Source organism: Tenrec ecaudatus, chromosome 4, assembly GCF_050624435.1.
Source record: "Tenrec ecaudatus isolate mTenEca1 chromosome 4, mTenEca1.hap1, whole genome shotgun sequence".
In the NCBI taxonomy this organism is placed as follows: Eukaryota; Metazoa; Chordata; class Mammalia; order Afrosoricida; family Tenrecidae; genus Tenrec; species Tenrec ecaudatus.
The window spans coordinates 157,604,332-157,621,497 of NC_134533.1; the positions used below are offsets into that span (position 1 = coordinate 157,604,332).

The 17,166-nt window shown below is 41.9% G+C and overlaps 1 protein-coding gene across 1 annotated transcript in view; it reads left to right on the plus strand.

Annotated features, from left to right (window-relative positions):
* The first annotated feature begins 355 nt into the window (after positions 1–355).
* Positions 356–17,166, plus strand: part of IQCJ (IQ motif containing J) — a 28,413-nt gene continuing 11,602 nt past the window's right edge. Inside the window, exon 1 of the mRNA XM_075547875.1 lies at positions 356–421. Coding sequence (XP_075403990.1) covers positions 356–421 — 66 coding nt within the window. The remainder of the gene's footprint in view (positions 422–17,166) is intronic.

Here is a 17,166-nt window from a genome sequence, read left to right on the forward strand (position 1 = left end):
CTGGAAAAGGAGAATAATAACTATATCTCCTAGGGGCTCAGTCATAATTTTAAATGATTATTTATGCAAGGGCCAAAAATCTGGTTCAATGTAATAAACATTAGCAATAGCATCAGTAGTTCCAAGAATGGCATGTGGTTTCCTGTATTAAGCCAAAAACTCACCGCCATACAGTTGATGTCGATTCAGTGACCCCGTGGGGCAGTGAGTTTCTGAGACTCTAAGGCTATACCTCTTTACCGGAGTCAAATGCCTCCTCTTTTCGCTCACTGAGTGCATGGTGGTTTCAAACTGCTGACCTTGTGGTGAAGTAGCCCAGTGCTTCACCACTTCACCACCAGGACTGATAGCTACAATGGGGGAAATGAAAATATCTAGAATCACCTGTGAAATGATCGCTGCAGGATTTCTGAAAGTACAGGTGAGAGGGGTTAAGGGGACACTTTTGATCTTGAAAAGCAGTTGTGTTTAGGTTGGCAAAGGGTTTATGAGTGGTGTTGGTTATTGTCAAGCTGATTCTGACTCATAGCAACCCGGGTGGTAGCATGGAGCACCCGGGGAGTTTTCTAGGATGTAATCTTTAAGGGAATCAATTGTCAAGTTCTCCAACTCCCCGGCTCCACGAGAGCTGCTGTTGCGCTGCCTTAGGGTCACGAGTCGAGGAGTTAAAGGATTACAAATGCACTTCGGTGAGTGCATGGCCCTTCTTGGCAGGATGCACCAAACTGGATGATCTGTTAATTATAGATCAATAAAATATTTAAAAATTTTTCTAAAAGAGACTTTAAGAAAAGCCATTAGGCAGAAGTTCACCAATGTCAATTAGCATTAGCAAGCCCTCCACAAAGGCAGTGGTGCTGGGGATGAGATGAGATGAAGGACTATGAGGTGCTGCTGAGCATGCCGGGGGCTGCCGACACGCAACTCAGCAAGTACATAAGCAATACAAACTCATTTTCCACTTGTACTAAGCCAAAGATCTAATCTGGAAGCCGTTTGCTCCTCTATAAGGAAATGCACTGTCATATCAGGTATAAGTGGCGTGGGAATTACCCGCGGCTCTGATTGCCTGCATTGTGTTTTTGTTCTGTGGCACTGGAAGCCAGGTGTGGGTTTGCTTATCCGCATTCACAGTTCTGTCTGCATGGTGAGAGATGTTTATTTGCTGGCTTGGTTTCTTATTTACATTTGAGTTCTCAGCAAGAAGCATGGCCTCTAAGTTTTTTTTACAGAAAATGGATAGATTTAAGATGCAAAAATAGGCCCACTTTCGTGGCTGTCCTGAAATACTTCAAGTTCAGTTGAATTTCTGTGGTTGTCCTGCTGCCAAGCTGTGTTAACTTTGAGTAAAGTGACCATTTTAAAATCATCACTAGTTGTGCTTTAATTTCACATGTCCTAGCTCTATTAATATTTAGACTATTTTTAATGAGATCATCTTCATTTTACAATGAAAGCTTCAGAATGCATATGTTATAAAACTTGAAAGTGTTCTTCAGATTCTGCATACCCTTGGGAAAGATAGTGGGAAGGTATTTATGTTTTTCAAAATAACAATATAATAATAGGCTGGTTCATGCTGTTTGACAATGCTGGATCCAGCAAGGTTGTTAGTGTAGGGCAGTGTTTCCCAAAGTGGGTTTTACTACCTCATCGGGAGCACTAGAATGGAGATACAATAGGGCCTGTAAAAGCAGATCAAGTTCAAGCTCATGCTAACTGGCATCAAGTCAATGCTGATGCACAGAGTCACTATAGGACAGAGTAGAACAGCCCCTGTGAGTTTCTGAGATAGTAACTCTTTAAAAAAAATCATTTTATTGGGGCCTTGTTACAACTCTTATCACAATCCATACATACATCCATTGTGTCAAGCACATTTGTACGTTTGCTGCCATCATCATTCTCAAAACATTTGCTCTCCACCCAAGCCCCTGGTATCAGCTCCTCATTTTTTACAAGGATCTACATATAACCCCTCCGGGGGGGGGGTGAACAAGAGAAAAGTGGGTGAAGGGAGACATTGGACAGTGTAACACATGACAAAATAATAATAATTTATAAATTATCAAAGGTTCATGAGGGGAAGGGGGTGGGGAGAGAGGGGAAAGGTGAGGAGATGGTAACTCTTGACATGAGTAGAAAGCCCTGTCTTTCTCCCATGAAGTGGCTGGTGGTTTCAAACTTCTGACGTTGTGGGTAGCAGCCCAACGCATAACCACTACGTGACCAGGGCTCCTGCAAAAGAAGATCCTTATGCCTTATCCTGGATTTTAGGTTATAAGGATCCCTGGTCACATAGTACTCATTGGGCAGCTAACCTCTATGCTGGCAGTTCAAAACCTCCAGCTGCCCTGAGGGAGAAAGATGAGGCTTTCTATACCGTACAGAGTTACTGTCTTGAAAACCCATAGGAGCAGTTCAACTCTGTCCTATATGGTCATGGTAAGTCAGAATTGACTGGAGGATGGCGAGCCTGTTTTTTTTTTTAGTACAGTTGGCAGTCAAGGGCTTTTATGTCCTAATGCCTAGTAACATAACTTTGTTGATCAAACGAGCATAAAGGATGAGTTGTCCGATGCTTCTTACTCTCATCCTACCTTACTTTGAGAAGGTTCTCTTTGCATGAGATGGTATCCAATACTAATGCCACTGTGAACCTACACAGCAAAGCCCAGGACTACCTTGCTCGGTGATCATAGTCATAAACCCCCAGCCCCTCTCGAGCTCACGGGGCATTCGGAATACCCAATAAGCACTGTTGTTGTTGTTCAGTGCCATCAAGTCTGTCCCAACCCACAGCAGCCCTGTGCACAACAGAACGAAACCCTGCTGGGTCCTGCGCCATTCTCACAGGTGTTCCTGGACTTGAACCCACTGCAGAAACCACTGTGTCCACTCACCTGGTCGGTGGTCTTCCTCTCTTTCACTGCCCCTCAGCTTTGACATGTATGACGTCCTTTTCCAGGGTCTGGTCTCTCCTGACAACATGTCCAAAGTTCGTGAGATGGAGTCTCACCATAAAGTTCCAGAACTCGGTAAATCTCTTTTAGAAGTCTACTGTATCATATGTGCATCACGAGCCCATGGTTTACCTGAAAGGAGCCTTTAAACGAGCTGTTGGTGTCCTATTAGCATTTTGTTTTTATCCCCCGCCCCCCAAGAAATTAATGTTCCACTGCAAGGTAACTTCCCTGTGTGAAATTTACAGGTCTGTCAGCCATAAAACACATTGATGCATAATACATAAACAAAACTTATGCTCTTTTGGGGGTGAGGGAAGGAAAGGGGAAAGAAAAGAAATTTAGTCGTTGCTTTCCAAAGGGAGAAAACATGAATCTTGCATTTTTATTTTTGATGCTTTTTTGCCTTTAAATATATGAGATGACTATTAATGGCCACAGTCACAGCAGGGGAGGAGGGAAATGGAGGGAAATTGTACAGCATATTCACATTATAACAAGGCCCATGGAAGGATTGTAATTCACGCAGTTATTTCAACAGCGTGTTGGACTCCCTCCAATTTAATTTTCTGAAGGTGGGCTGTGCAGCTGGGTCATTCCTGGTCTAATCTGGAAAATGTATCTCCCAAAGCCGTGGATCAGAATGCTGGCCTTCCAGCTGTCACCAGGGAGCATCATTTACAGCCACGGAGGTCCGAGGGCAAGGCATCAGAATCACTTTATGTGGACACAGCAGCTAGCTAGCTTCATAAATTTTGTTGCAAAGGGTAATAATCAATATTTCATGTTTAATGATGCGATGCTAAAATTAGTATAGATTTTATGTCTTCTACCTTTCCAAATTATGCAAACATCAGTAACCCCTTCTTGAGTGCCCTTATTACACGTCCATTAAAAAAAATGTTGTGAGTGGAGTGGGAGGGGGACAAGGAAGCCTGATGATAGTTAATGGAATGATTGACTAATCAAAAACATCAAGAGCAATTTTGTTTTTTAACTTTTGTGGAACAGTTACCCGAGGTTAATATGAAATTATTCCCAAGGCAAAGAAAAAAAAAGGATGTATGTAAGTGGCACAGTTTTTGTCACTTGTGGCCCTGCAATCAAGTCAATTGCCAATTGTTTTCACATAAGTGAGATGGAATAATCCTGGACGTGCTGGGAACAAGAAGGCCTGGTGTAAACCAGAAAGTGAACAGGGTAGCATTTAGACGCAAGTGCACTTTAGAGAAAAAAGCAATTTTGAGTGGATTCCTGATTTCAAACTGTCAAAAGAGCATGGTCCGAATTGCTGAGACAGTAGAAGTGGTAGAGACAGAAAAAACAAAAACAAGGGGGGTATTTTATGATTGGGAAGGTCAAGTGGCTGACTACGGGGTAGCAGATCTGACCTTGTCCAACCTCTTAGCTGCTTTCCACTGTTTGTGTAAAAAAAAAAGTAGGATTAGGGTCAGAATGGGCAGCCAGACAGGAAAAGAACAAACCCCCGTATCCCATGTCCTGTTTCAGTTCAGCCCCAATTCAGATGAACTCCTATGACATTGGGAAACGGGCTGGAGCAAAATAGTCAACCAATTATTCACCCGACTAGCATGCCCTGCATTTCTTTGCCACTCATAATAACAGATTTCATTTGGAGAAATGGCATTCAGGAATACAGAATACTTATGTGTTTGGGTTGTATTTGAATAATTCAAGTTGTCTTTTGCAGAGGGAGTTAGTCCAAATTTCAAAAATAAAAATAAAAATAAAAGGTAGACGTTAGATAGAGCGTGGTAGAAGCTGCATCATTACCTGGTGAATCAAACCGAGTCAGAGGTTGGCTTCCCTGGGGCAGGACAGCTCCTTCTCTGAGGATGAGCCATCAAAGTGGACATGTTCTTCCGTCAATTCCTAGGAGAATTGATCAGTTAATATTATTAACCCAGATTATTTAAATATATAAAAATAATCACAGAGATAGGGAAAAACATTTTTTTAACAAAATGAGCAAACAGTGTCACTCATGTCAGGGTCTAGGTAGAAGACTGGCAACCCAGTTTAAGGGTGACTGAATGAGTTAACTGAAGTGTCTGTCGACAAAGATGTGAGTAAGAAGCCACAAGAAATGGTGAAGCATCTGGGGCTAACGATATTTGGAAAGAGCACAGTAACAAAGGAAAAGAAAGATCATAAAAGGGTGAAAGAAGGGAACATTTATAGGAATATAGAAAGGAATAAAATGGGAGTGAGCCCCCCCATCCCAGCCCACCCCAATAAACACACAGAATTTCATGCCTGCCCTTTCTCTTCCAGATATAGTTCCATATCTTGGGTCTTGAAATCTTGTGAGTAATTATCTAAAATACAATTAGTAATCTCTATTCATCAGAAGCCTAAGAGTAAGAAGGAAACCAAAATATCACACAAGAAACCAAATATACAAACCTAACAGCCTCCATGAGCCATAGCCTTGGGATACTCTAAAACTAGATGGTTCCCTCCCAATTACTGCTTCTGATCATTCTGACCAAGATCAGCACCAAAGGCCCCAGTTAGAATGAGAGATAATGAAGAACAAAACTCAAACATCTCAGAAAGTCCAGGCTGGCTGGACCAGTTGAGTCCAGAGGATTTCCCGAGACTATCTCTTTGAGATATGCTGTTAAACCTTGAACAGGAAATATTCTTTGAGATTCCCTTTGGACGAAATAGCCCAGGGGCACACAAATGAAGATGATAAACTATAAGTACGGTGCTCTACTTAGAAACAATCCATTAAGATCATAATGACAACATTTACTCTAAAGCTAAGATGAGAAGATAAGGGGCAGGGAAGCTAGAAAACAGGAATGGAACAACCAGAACACAAAGTGAATGCTGACAAAATGAGAAAATCTAAGTAATGTCATTGAATACTTTGTAGAGAAATTGTCAAATGAGAATGTAGTTTGCATATACTCGAACCCAAACTGCAACGAGATATAATTTTTGGAAGAGTTACAATCTGTCATTGATGTATATTTCACATAGCTTACAATTCAATAATTTAGATATATGAAATTAATTGTGTAATCATCATCACAATAAATTTTAGAACATTTTCTTCAGTTATGTACTCATTGCTATTAGTTCCTCGTTCCTCCCAACCTTACCTTCCAGAACCATAAGAAACTATTAATTTAGTTACTGTCTCTATAGATTTACTTATCCTGGATTTGACATAAAGAAAACCAGACAAAAATTTCCATCAAAGACAACAAAATAAAACCTCAACCCAAGTGAAAACAGAAGCTAGAAACTAGAGAAAATTAAAAATAAGTCAAAAGGGAAAACAAATGATAATATATTATTTTAACCTCCCTTATTTATTCGCAGTAAACCACTTTCTAATGCATTCTGTGAAGGCGAGATTATTCACATCCGTGGACATGATCTGAGGGAATGCAATGAAGAATTGATCTGTGGGGGGGGATCTGCCAATAGAATTTGGGTTTTAATTGTTATCTGAATTTGGGCTTTCACTGCCTTCTGAAAACCAGGTGTCAGAACTTCAGCCCTAATGCAATTCCCACCTCTGATCTTGAATTTTATTATCTACAATATTTGTATCAGACAGACTGGGGCGTTCCTGTGGGGACTTGGCTAACACCTCACTGCTTGTTTTATGACAAATCTTTTAGACTCCAAGCCCAGCTATTCTTTCTGATAGCCAAGCACCACCTGGATTTCTTCACCACGTCTTTCTATAGCACCTATAACTTTAGGGATAACTTCTTGAGGCCAAGTATTGAGCAGGGCCACGTTGTAAGAATTAATTGCTCTTAGATTAGGGTTTATGTCAAGCTCAACATCTCTTCATATATCTAAAGTTTATATACATACCTGGTCCACTTTAGAGGCAATATTGTGAGTTGTTGAGAAATAATTTAAGTAAACTCCATGAGACATTTTATAATTCTAATAGTAGTATCATTAATCTAGCCAGTGGTATAAAATTTAAAGTACTGCTGAGGATAGGAAAGTGTGTGTGTGTGTAAGCTTTTTAAATGAAAATACTTGGGATGTTCACTTGTGTAATTTAAAAACCTAAATTTGGAACAATAATAGAGTGATGAATGTTAGACACAAGGCAAACTTTTCAATAATGCTCATCCACTGAAGCAAAACTATATCTGCAGGACTGACGTGTCACAAAAAGCAAAAAAAAAAAGTGAAAATAGCATGTAGAAAGTGCTTAAATTGTCAAATAATGAAAGAGATTTGAAACAAATCCACTGACTTCCAAATCCATGGCCTTGAGGGAGCTGCCCTCTGCTTAATCTCACACTAGGCTACAACCATATTTGTTTGTTTGTTTGTTCATTTGCTTTAAAACTTGATGTTATAATAGCTGTCACTGCAAGTTGCTGAGGAAATGGAGGGATAAGGAATCCAACCCATCTGTTCAGTAAGGAAACCAGTGTGGGAGCGGAAAATGTCTGGTAAGCTTCCTGAAAGGAGAATGGAGTGTCCAGTAGAAGAGTTGAGCTTGTCTTGAGGTGTCCACTAAGATAGCATGTGAGTTCTGGGCTGCATTGAATTTCATCATGAATAGACAGAGGTGGAGCACGGGAGCAGGTAGGAAGCCTATTAGATGGAACCCGGAGAGACAAGCTGTGCCCTGTTCCATAGAGCCTGACCAAAGAGTCTAAAATCTATTCTTCAGGCAACTCAGGAGTGATTGACAGCTTTCAGTAGGAAAATGGCATTGCCAATATGAGATCAGAACTAAATGGAGCCCAGAGAAGGAACTTGTGATGGGAACTGCCATTGTGCAAACATTTTCGATGGTAAGTTGACACAGAACTTTCTCGAAGAATAAACTCAGAAGGCAGGTCTGTTGAGCATCCTACCTTCCTGATCCATCTCCTATAAAAGGAAGGCATAGCTTGGAACTTCCAGGCCCATCAGATTGAAGTGTTTTCGTACAGTTAGCTTAAATAACCAAATGATGAAATCAATCCTCCAAATTGTCTGCAGCACAGCTGTTCAGAAAGCTCTTGTTAGTCATTGACCTTATGCTTAATATGATTTCCTAGAACGTGGAATGTTGGGTTGAATAAAGTGCTGCATCAATGCCCTCCCCACCCAGGGAAAGAACCAAGGGAAAGAGAATGGCTGGCCCAGAGCCCCAAACCCTTTCCTTCCTGAGCCCCAGGACCCAGGGCGGATAGGAAGAAGAAACAGTGGTGACAAAACTACTGTGCTTTACAGAAGTACCAGAACTACCAACAGCTCAATCCCCTTCCTAACTTTAACGCAGGGCATGACAAGAAAACATCTGTGACCTAAGAATCCACCTGAGTTTTCAAGAATAGCTGAGAATTCTCACACAACGTAGTTCCTTTGTATAAAAGCAGACTTAAGACTGACCTTCTACATGACCTGGATCTCCTGATTATGGCCCTGGAGGTGGGTGGGATGTGATACAATATTAAGTAGGAGGGATCGATAGATGTGGAGATCTGCTCTTAGAAAAGGAGCCAGGTATAAAAGGTTGAAGAATAAGTTCGACCTGAAGAACAGACATGTATTAGATATAAAGGGGTGCTGTGGTAGTTACATAATCTGGTGTCAATTTGAGAGGATTACCAGTGAAGGTGTGGAGTCTGGCGTGCAAATCAAGATATAACCAATGAGGCCTCTGTGTGGGCGTGGCCTCCTGAGGATTCTGGGAACTCATGTATTTCCTCCTTGGAGGCGGGAGACACTTTTCTCTCTCTGCTGACTCCTGAGAGACTCACTGAAGATCTTTATCCACTAGTCTTCTGCCCAAACAAAAAAACCAAAAGCCCTCTCTAGTTCTGATCCTTTACAGTTCTGTGGCTCAATTTCTTTGTTCATTCAGTGTTGCTGTGGTTGTTCGGTGCCATCACGGTGGTTCCGGTTCATAGTGACCCTGTGTACAGCCGGATGAAATACTGCCTGGTCCTGGTCCATCCGCACAATTGTTCGTATGCTTGAGCCCATTGTTACAGCCACTGTGTCCGTCCACCTCTTAGAGAGGCTTCTTCTTCCATGTGCCTCCACTTCACCAAGCATGATTCATTCAATTGGCTTAGGGTATGGCTTGAACTTTTGAATTAGGATTTTTTTCCACTGTGAAAAACTAAAATCCAGTCAAAAATTATGCAAGCAAAGGAGAGATTCTATCAGTCCCCAAAACTGAAAAGTCAAGCACTGTTTGGATCTCAGGATCCGTTTTATCTGGAGGGTCACAGCATCAACAGGCCCAATCTCCTTGACTGTTTTCTTTTGCCTCTGTCCTCTGTGGAAGGGGTGGGAAAACGTGTTGTTGTTGCTTTCTGCCAAGGGCCATTTGATATTTATTATATCATTCAGAGGCTGGTCAAACATTTCAGTGGCTCACCCCCCAATGAAACAGTTGGAACTGCTTCTCTATGGTGAGGTGTGTGATGTTAGCTGGTAGAGATGATTCGGGGGTCACCCCTGCTTTATGATGTGTTGTCCTCTTTTCTACCATTAGACACTTCCATGACAACAAATACAGCTATGGCATTTCCAGGGTTCGCATCCTTACAGCCTCAGAGGTTGGGTGAAGAACCAGAAAAACAATATGCATTGGTCGAACCACTGTGTGAGCTAGGCATTATCCTAGGTTCTGAAAATACAGTGACGCCGATATGACAAAGCTCACTTTCTTTTAAAAAAATCATTTTATTGGGGCTCATACAACTCTTATCACAATCCATACATACATCAATTGAGTAAAGCACCCTTATACATTTGTTGTTCTCATCATTCTCAAAATTCGCTCTCTGCTTGGGTTCCTGGAATCAACTCATTTTCCTTTTTTCCCTCCCCCTCCCTCCCCCCTTTCCCCCTCCCTCATGAGCCCTTAATAATTTATAAATTATTATTTTCTCTTATCTTATGCTGCCCAACGTCTCCCTTCACCCACTTTCCTGTTGCCCATCCCCCAGAGAGGAGGTAATATGTAGTTTCCCGAGATAGGTTCCCCTTTTGTACACCCCCTTCCCTCCCAGTATTGCCACTCTCACCGTTGGTCCTGAGGGGTTCATCTGTCCTAGGTTCCCTGTGTTTCCAAATCCCAACTGGTGTAACAAGGTTTGCAAGGTAGAATTAGGATCATGATAGATGGAGGGGAGGAAGTGTTTAAGAACTAGAGGAAGGTTGTGAGTTTCATTATTGCTACACTGAACCCTGAGTGACTCATCTTCTCCCCACTACCCCTCTGCAAGGAATGTCCAGTTGTCTGCAGATGGGCATTGGGTTCGAATCATACACTCCCCTCATTCATGATGATATGATTTCCCCCCGCCTTTGTTGCTTGAAACCTGGTCCCCGCTGCCCTTCATGATCACACATAGTAGTGTGCTGCTTCCATGTGGGCTTTGTTGTTTCTGGGATAGATGGCCGCTTGTTTACTTTTAAGCCTTTAAGTCCCCAGACACTATATCTCTCAATAGCCAGGCACCATCAGCCTTCTTCGCCACGCTTACTTATGCACACATTCCTCTTCAGCGTTTATGTGGGGAAGGTGATCACACAATGATGGCTTTTTTTCTTTGGTGTCTGTTACCTGATCCCTTCAACACCTTGTGTTCAGTTAGGCTTGTGTGCTTCTTATCTGTGGACTTTGTTGCTTCTGAGCTAGATAACCGGTTGTTTGCCTTCAAGTATTTAAGACCCTAGACGCTATATCTTTTTGATAGCCAGGCACCGTCAGCTTTCTTCACCACATTTGCTTATGCACACGTCTGTCTTCAGCGATCATGTCAGGAAGGTGGGTATCATGGAATGACTGTTCAGCTGAGCAAGGTGCTATTGTATTGAGGGAGTGTGCATGAGGAGGCCCAATGTCCACCTGCTACCTTACTACTGAACCTATAAATGTATGCACATAGGCCTATTTCCCCCCATAATCATAAATATATTTACATATGTACATGTCTGTATTTAGGCTTCTATGTATGCCCTTTGCCTCCTACTCCTTTCCTCTATTTCCTTACGCTTTCCTCCTGTCCCACTACCATGATCAGCCTTCATTCAGGTTTCAGTAATTCCTCTCCGTTACCTTTCCCTTGGTCACTCCCTACCAGTCCTCTCATTCCCTCCCTCCACTGGTTTTGAACCACTCGTTGCTCCCTTACTATCTAGTAGACAGAGGCACATAATATTACATATGTTATATATTAAGATGTGATAAAAAGTTATGAAGCAATGAGTGGAAACATAAATCTGGTGAGTGCTGAGTAACTTTCCCTTTTTACTCTTGATTTAATTGTGGGAAGATGAAAGGTGCCCTAATGGTGTAGTAGTCTACATGATGGGCTACTACCCTCAAGATTAGCAGTTCAAAACTGTCAGCTGCTCTGCGAAAGAGGAGGTTTTCTACTCTCAATAAGAGTTACAGTCTTGGAAACCCACAGGAGCAGTTCTACCCAATGCTGTAGGACCATAATGAGTCTGCACTGACTCAAACACTTTGAAAGTGAGTTTTTGTTTGTTTGTTTGTTTTTAAGATTATATATAACAAAACATTTACTAATTAAATAAATTTTACATGATTATATCATGTTATACAACCATTACCACTAACCTTGTCCAAATTATTCTGCCAGATGGGTGACCGTGATAGGATTATTGTGCCAACCTGGCCAATAAACACATGTGGGATTAATAAGGTTGGGGTTTAATTGAAGGGCAAAGGGATAATTGGCTCGGTGAGCCTAGTCTTTCTGTCTCTTGCTCTCTGATGATCAGACTACTGTGCGGCTGCCTTGGCTGGTTCTCTGCCTTGACTTGTAAGCTACACTACCTGTGGGATACCCAATCTGTGGACAGTGTATCTATAGTTTGAGGTTCCTTCAAGACCTCCTTCACCACACACCTGGTGTATACATCACTTGAGCTGGAGACTGTCAGACCCTGTCACCTGGCTGATGGTTGGTGACTTGCCCAGCTTTTTGCTGCCTGTGGCTGGACTGACTGTATTGCTCTACAGAAGACTGAGCTGTCTGCTTCCTTGATTTGCACCCAGCAGCCCTCGTGAGTTGAAGGACTGCAAGTGTATTAACTGTCTCATGGAAGGGAGTTTAACTGAGCCATTTGTACTGCTCTGTGGACAAATTAGCTGTTTATTTCTGGTGTTGTATCTATCTATCTATCTATCTATCTATCTAAAATCATAAATGTCCTGGTTTTGTGTCTCTAGAGAGCCCTGTCTAACACAGTGACATTCGGATGGCTTGGTGTTTCCGAGTGGGCAATATGTAAGCAGAGATGGGGGTGAAGTGAGGCATGAGTATCCTGTGCAAAGCAAGCATCAGAGATAAATGATCTGAAGTGAGAAAAGCATGGCTGATTCTAAAATGTCCCAAATAAATATGGCTAGAAAAGAGTACATAGAGAAGGGGGAGAGATGGCATCAGGGATAGGTGGGAGTTTATATTGCTTAGATCTCTATATACAACATGGGGATGAGTTTGGATTTTATTTCAAGAGAGATGAAAATACTGAAAATGTTTGCAAAGTGTAAATCAATTGTAGGAATGTAGTATTTGTCTAACTACAATGGCTCATATAAATTAGCTGTTTGGTTTGCTTATATTACAAAATGTCCAGATGTTGGCAGGTCAGAGTTGGGACTGCAGCTCCATAATTCCATTAAATTTTCTATTTTGCCATCCTTTGGGTGTAGTTTCCTCCTTGTGGCTCCCAGATGGCTTCTCATGACTATGATCCAGACAAGGGAAAGAGGGAAGGGCAAAAAATTACAAACCACACGACAGCTGATTTTATACATTTTCATGAGAAAGCAAGCAGTTTTTATAAAAGTCCTTCCTATTCCGTAGGAGCATGCTAGCATATCCATATGGGGGAAAATGAATCTCAATCCTGACCTCATCTCACATACAACAATTAATTGAAAGTTGATACTTCTGGAAGGAAACCTAGATGCTTCTCTGCCTGGGTGATATAAATAGTTAGCATGCTCAGCTGCAGGCGGGAAGGTTGATGGCTTGAGCTAACCCAGACGTGATTCAGAAAAAAAGACTTAGTGATGAACTTTCAGAAACTAAGCCACTGAAAACCCCGTGGAGCACGTTTTTACTCTGACTCATCTGTGGTGACCATGAGTCTGATTCAACTTAATAGCGACCAGGTTTATCTTTGCAACTTTGGAGTAACACCTTTTTTGGACAGGCTGCAGGAAGCACTAAATAGCAAATAATGATAATACAGCAATAGGTTGTATCTCATCACAAGGAGAAGCTCCTCATCCAATGAATGACATTGTTTAAAACGTGAAGGATAAGCCACCGGCTGGGAGGATGTATTAGTATACATGCATACATAAACCCACAAAGAAATCTTACAAATCGTTAAATGAAAAACATACAACCCAGTTTTAAAGAATTGATCAAAATGTTAACCAGACACTTCAAAAGGAAGATAAATGAATGTCCAATAAGCACATAAAAAGGTACTTAGCATCATTACTCATCAGCGAAATTAAAATCGACACTTCAATGGGAAACAGCAAAGCCACTAGAACGGTTAAAATGAAAAAAACTGCAACAACAAATATTGGTGAAATGCAGCGAGGCCTCTCATGAATTGCATGCATGTGAGAACATAAACTGTGTGACCATTTAGAATACAGGAAGTTGCTGAAGGAGATAAACATACATCTACTCTATGATCTTGCAACTCTACTTCTAGATATTTACTAAAGAGAAAGAAGACGTGCATCTCTCACAACAGTTCCACAAGAATGCTCATAAGCATCTTTATTAATAATTGTAAAAAAATTGAAACAACTTACATTGACCATCAGTAAGAAAAAATACTAATAAATCGCCGTCTATTTATACAGTGGAATATCATTCAGCAATACAAAACAAAAGATCTGTTGATGAAATATCAGCATATGATGTTGAATAAGAAAGATCAAATCACTCCGGCTGCTGTACGAAGGGAGCTAAGGAGTTGTCTTGGGAAGCAGTTAGGGAGACAGGCTGTCACCACAGGTGTCTTGGACCAGGCTGAGAAATAGTCCTGTTCTAGATAGATTCTGAAAGTGGAGACAAGATTAGCTGATTGATATGGATTTTTAGAGGGAGAAAAGAGTAAAGTGTGCCTCCTAGGTTTAGACTGCCTGCCATACCTGGGTAGATAATGATATTGTTTGCTAAAATGAGTAAGATTTGGGGAAGAAGCAATTTTCAGGGGTAGAACATAATAAAATGAAAACTTTGAATTTTATATGCCTTTCATATACGAGGGGGTATCCCCCCCCCCCAAAAAAAAAAAGCTCTGCTGGACAGAGCTTTTGTAGTGCCCATTTTTCCCACTAGGCAAGCACCCTGGAACTCGTTGAGTTAGTGCGCCCAGTGGCTTTGCCTGGGAAGGTTCTCTCTGGACACAGTGATTTTTTGTTGTTGTTGATAAAAGCAGTTTTGCTGGAACCTATTTTTGTGTTGGCCCATTAAGAGAACAGTGGGTGGCTGCGAAATTTTATTTCCTGCTTGGGAAAAGTGCCGCAGAAACTGTTGTAATATTGAACACAACTTACATGGACAGCACTATGGGCATACTCAAATGTATGAGTGGTTTTCTAATTTCAAAAATGTGAAATGTAGTTAGTTTATTGTGCTTAGTGTGGCTGTTAAACACAAGTGGGATTAATTGAAGGGCGGAGAGAAAAATGGCTCTGTGAGCCTCACCTTTCTTGTCTCTTGTTCTTTGATCATCGGACCAGTATGTGGCTGCCTTGCTTGTTCTGTGCCTCAATTTAGAGGCTGCACTACCTGTTGGATGCCTAACCTGTGGACTGTGTTGCTGTAAGTTGAGGTCCCTTTAAGACCGCATGATTGGAATTTACATCTCTTGAGCTGGGGACCTGCCTTGCTGTTTGCTGCCTTTGCTGGGATAGCCTAGCTCTCTCTAAAGAGGACAACCTGGTGGTCTCAAGACTTGAAAGACTGCCAGTGCCTCACAACTCTTTCACAGGAGTGAGTTGCACTGAGCCATTTGTACTGCTTTATAATTTAACTGTTCATTTTTTGTATTATATATCTATCTAGCTTTATATATATATATAATTATTAGCAATCTGGTTTTGTCTCTCTAGAGAACCCTGTCTAAAACATTCTGTACTTCCATCAATTTTCTGAACAAATGAAAATGTTGACAAAATCCACACACTTGTGCTTGAACACTGAAAATGGACCATTGAAGAGATGGGGAAGTTATCTGGACTATCTTGGAGTTGGGTTCAGTGAATTTTAACAGAAGATTTGGGAGTGAGGAAGGAGTTCCATAAAATTTGTGCCTTGGGTCCTGACTGACCAGCAAAAAAGGGGGTTGAGTGGAAACATGCTGTACTTTGAAAGAACAGCTCCTAAGGGACCAAGACTTTCCCCCCAGGTCATTACTGGTGATGAGACATGGTGCTATTCTGAAGACCCCGAAAGCAAACATTACCCAAGCCAGTGGAAGATGCCATCGTCACCTCACCCGCCAAAACCTCAAGTGAAATCAAAGACCAAGACAATGCTCATTTGTTTTTTTGATGGGAAGGATGGTGCATTTGCAGCATGTTCCACCAGGCCAGACTGTTAATCAAGCTTTCTATTTAGAGGTTCAGGAAATATTGAGTAACAGTGTGCGACAAAAAAGGGCTGATTTGTGGCAGATGGGAAGGTGAATTTGCCACCAAGAAAATGCACCTGCCCATGCAGCCATCTCAGTGCAGCAGCTTTTGACAAGGTGCCCGGCTATCAAAAGAGATAGTGACTGGGGTCTTAAAGGCTTGAAGATAAACAAGCGGCCATCTAGCTCAGAAGCAACAAAGTCCACATGGAAGAACACACCAGCCTGTGTGATCAAGTGGTCCCAAAGGGATCAGTTACCAGGCATCAAAGAACAAAAAATCATATCATTGACTGCACACCTCCATGATAGGATCGCTGAAGACAAATGGGTGCACAAGCAAATGTGGTGAAGAAAGCTGATGGTGCCCGGCTATCAAAAGAGATAGTGTCTGGGGTCTTAAAGGCTTGAAGGTGAACAAGCGGCCATCTCGCTCAGAAGCAAATAAGCCCACATGGAAGAAGCACACCGGCCAGTGCGATCACGAGGTGCCCAAGGGACCAGATATAAGGCATCATGCAAAAAAAAAAAAGATATAAGTGTGTGTATGTATGTGTATATATGTGTATATGTATATATGTATGTGTATATATATATTATATTAAATGAAGGGGGAAGTGCAGAGTGGAGACCCAAGGCCCAAGTGTCGGCCAATGGAGATCCCCTCATAGAGGGGCTAAGGAGAGGAGATGGGTTAATTAGGGTGTGAGGTAGTATCGATGAAGAACACAGCTTTCCCCCAGATCCTGGATGCTTCCTCCCCCCAACTACCATGATCCGAATTCTACCTTGCAGGGCTGGATAGGACAGAGGCTGTACACTGGTACATATGAGGGCTGGAGGTACAGGGAATCCAGGGTGGATGATACCTTCAGGACCAAGGGCGTGAGGGACGATGCTGGGAGAGTGGAGGGTGAGTGGGTTGGAAAGGGGGAACTGATTACAAGGAGCCACATGTGACCTCTTCCCTGGGAGAGGGACAGCAGAGAAGGGGGGAAGGGAGACCCCGGATAGGGCAAGATATGACAAAACAACGAGGTATAAATTACCAAGGGCACATGAGGGAGGGGGGAAAGGGGAGGGAGGGGGAGGGAAAAAAAAAGAGGACCTGATGCAAGGGGCTTAAGTGGAGAGCAAATGCCTTGAGAATGATTGGGGCAGGGAATGTATGGATGTGCTTTATACAATTGATGTATGTATATGTATGGATTGTGGTAAGAGTTGTTTGAGTCCCTAATAAAATGTAAAAGAAGAAAAGAGAAAAAAAATGAGAAAAAAAAAAAAAAAGAAAACAGCATGTCTCTCTTGTTCCACTTACCTGACTCACCTGACCTTGCCCGGTGCAACTTCTTTTTGTTCCTGTGAATGAAGAGGGACATGAAAGGATAGCGATGTGACAATGACGTAGAAGAGGTGAAGAAAAAACGAGGGAGGTGCTGTCACCCATCCAAACATGAGTTTTTAAAATGTTTCCAAGAATAGAATCACAGGTTTGACAAATGTTTAAAGTGTAATGGAGAGTACTTTGAAGGTGATAAGT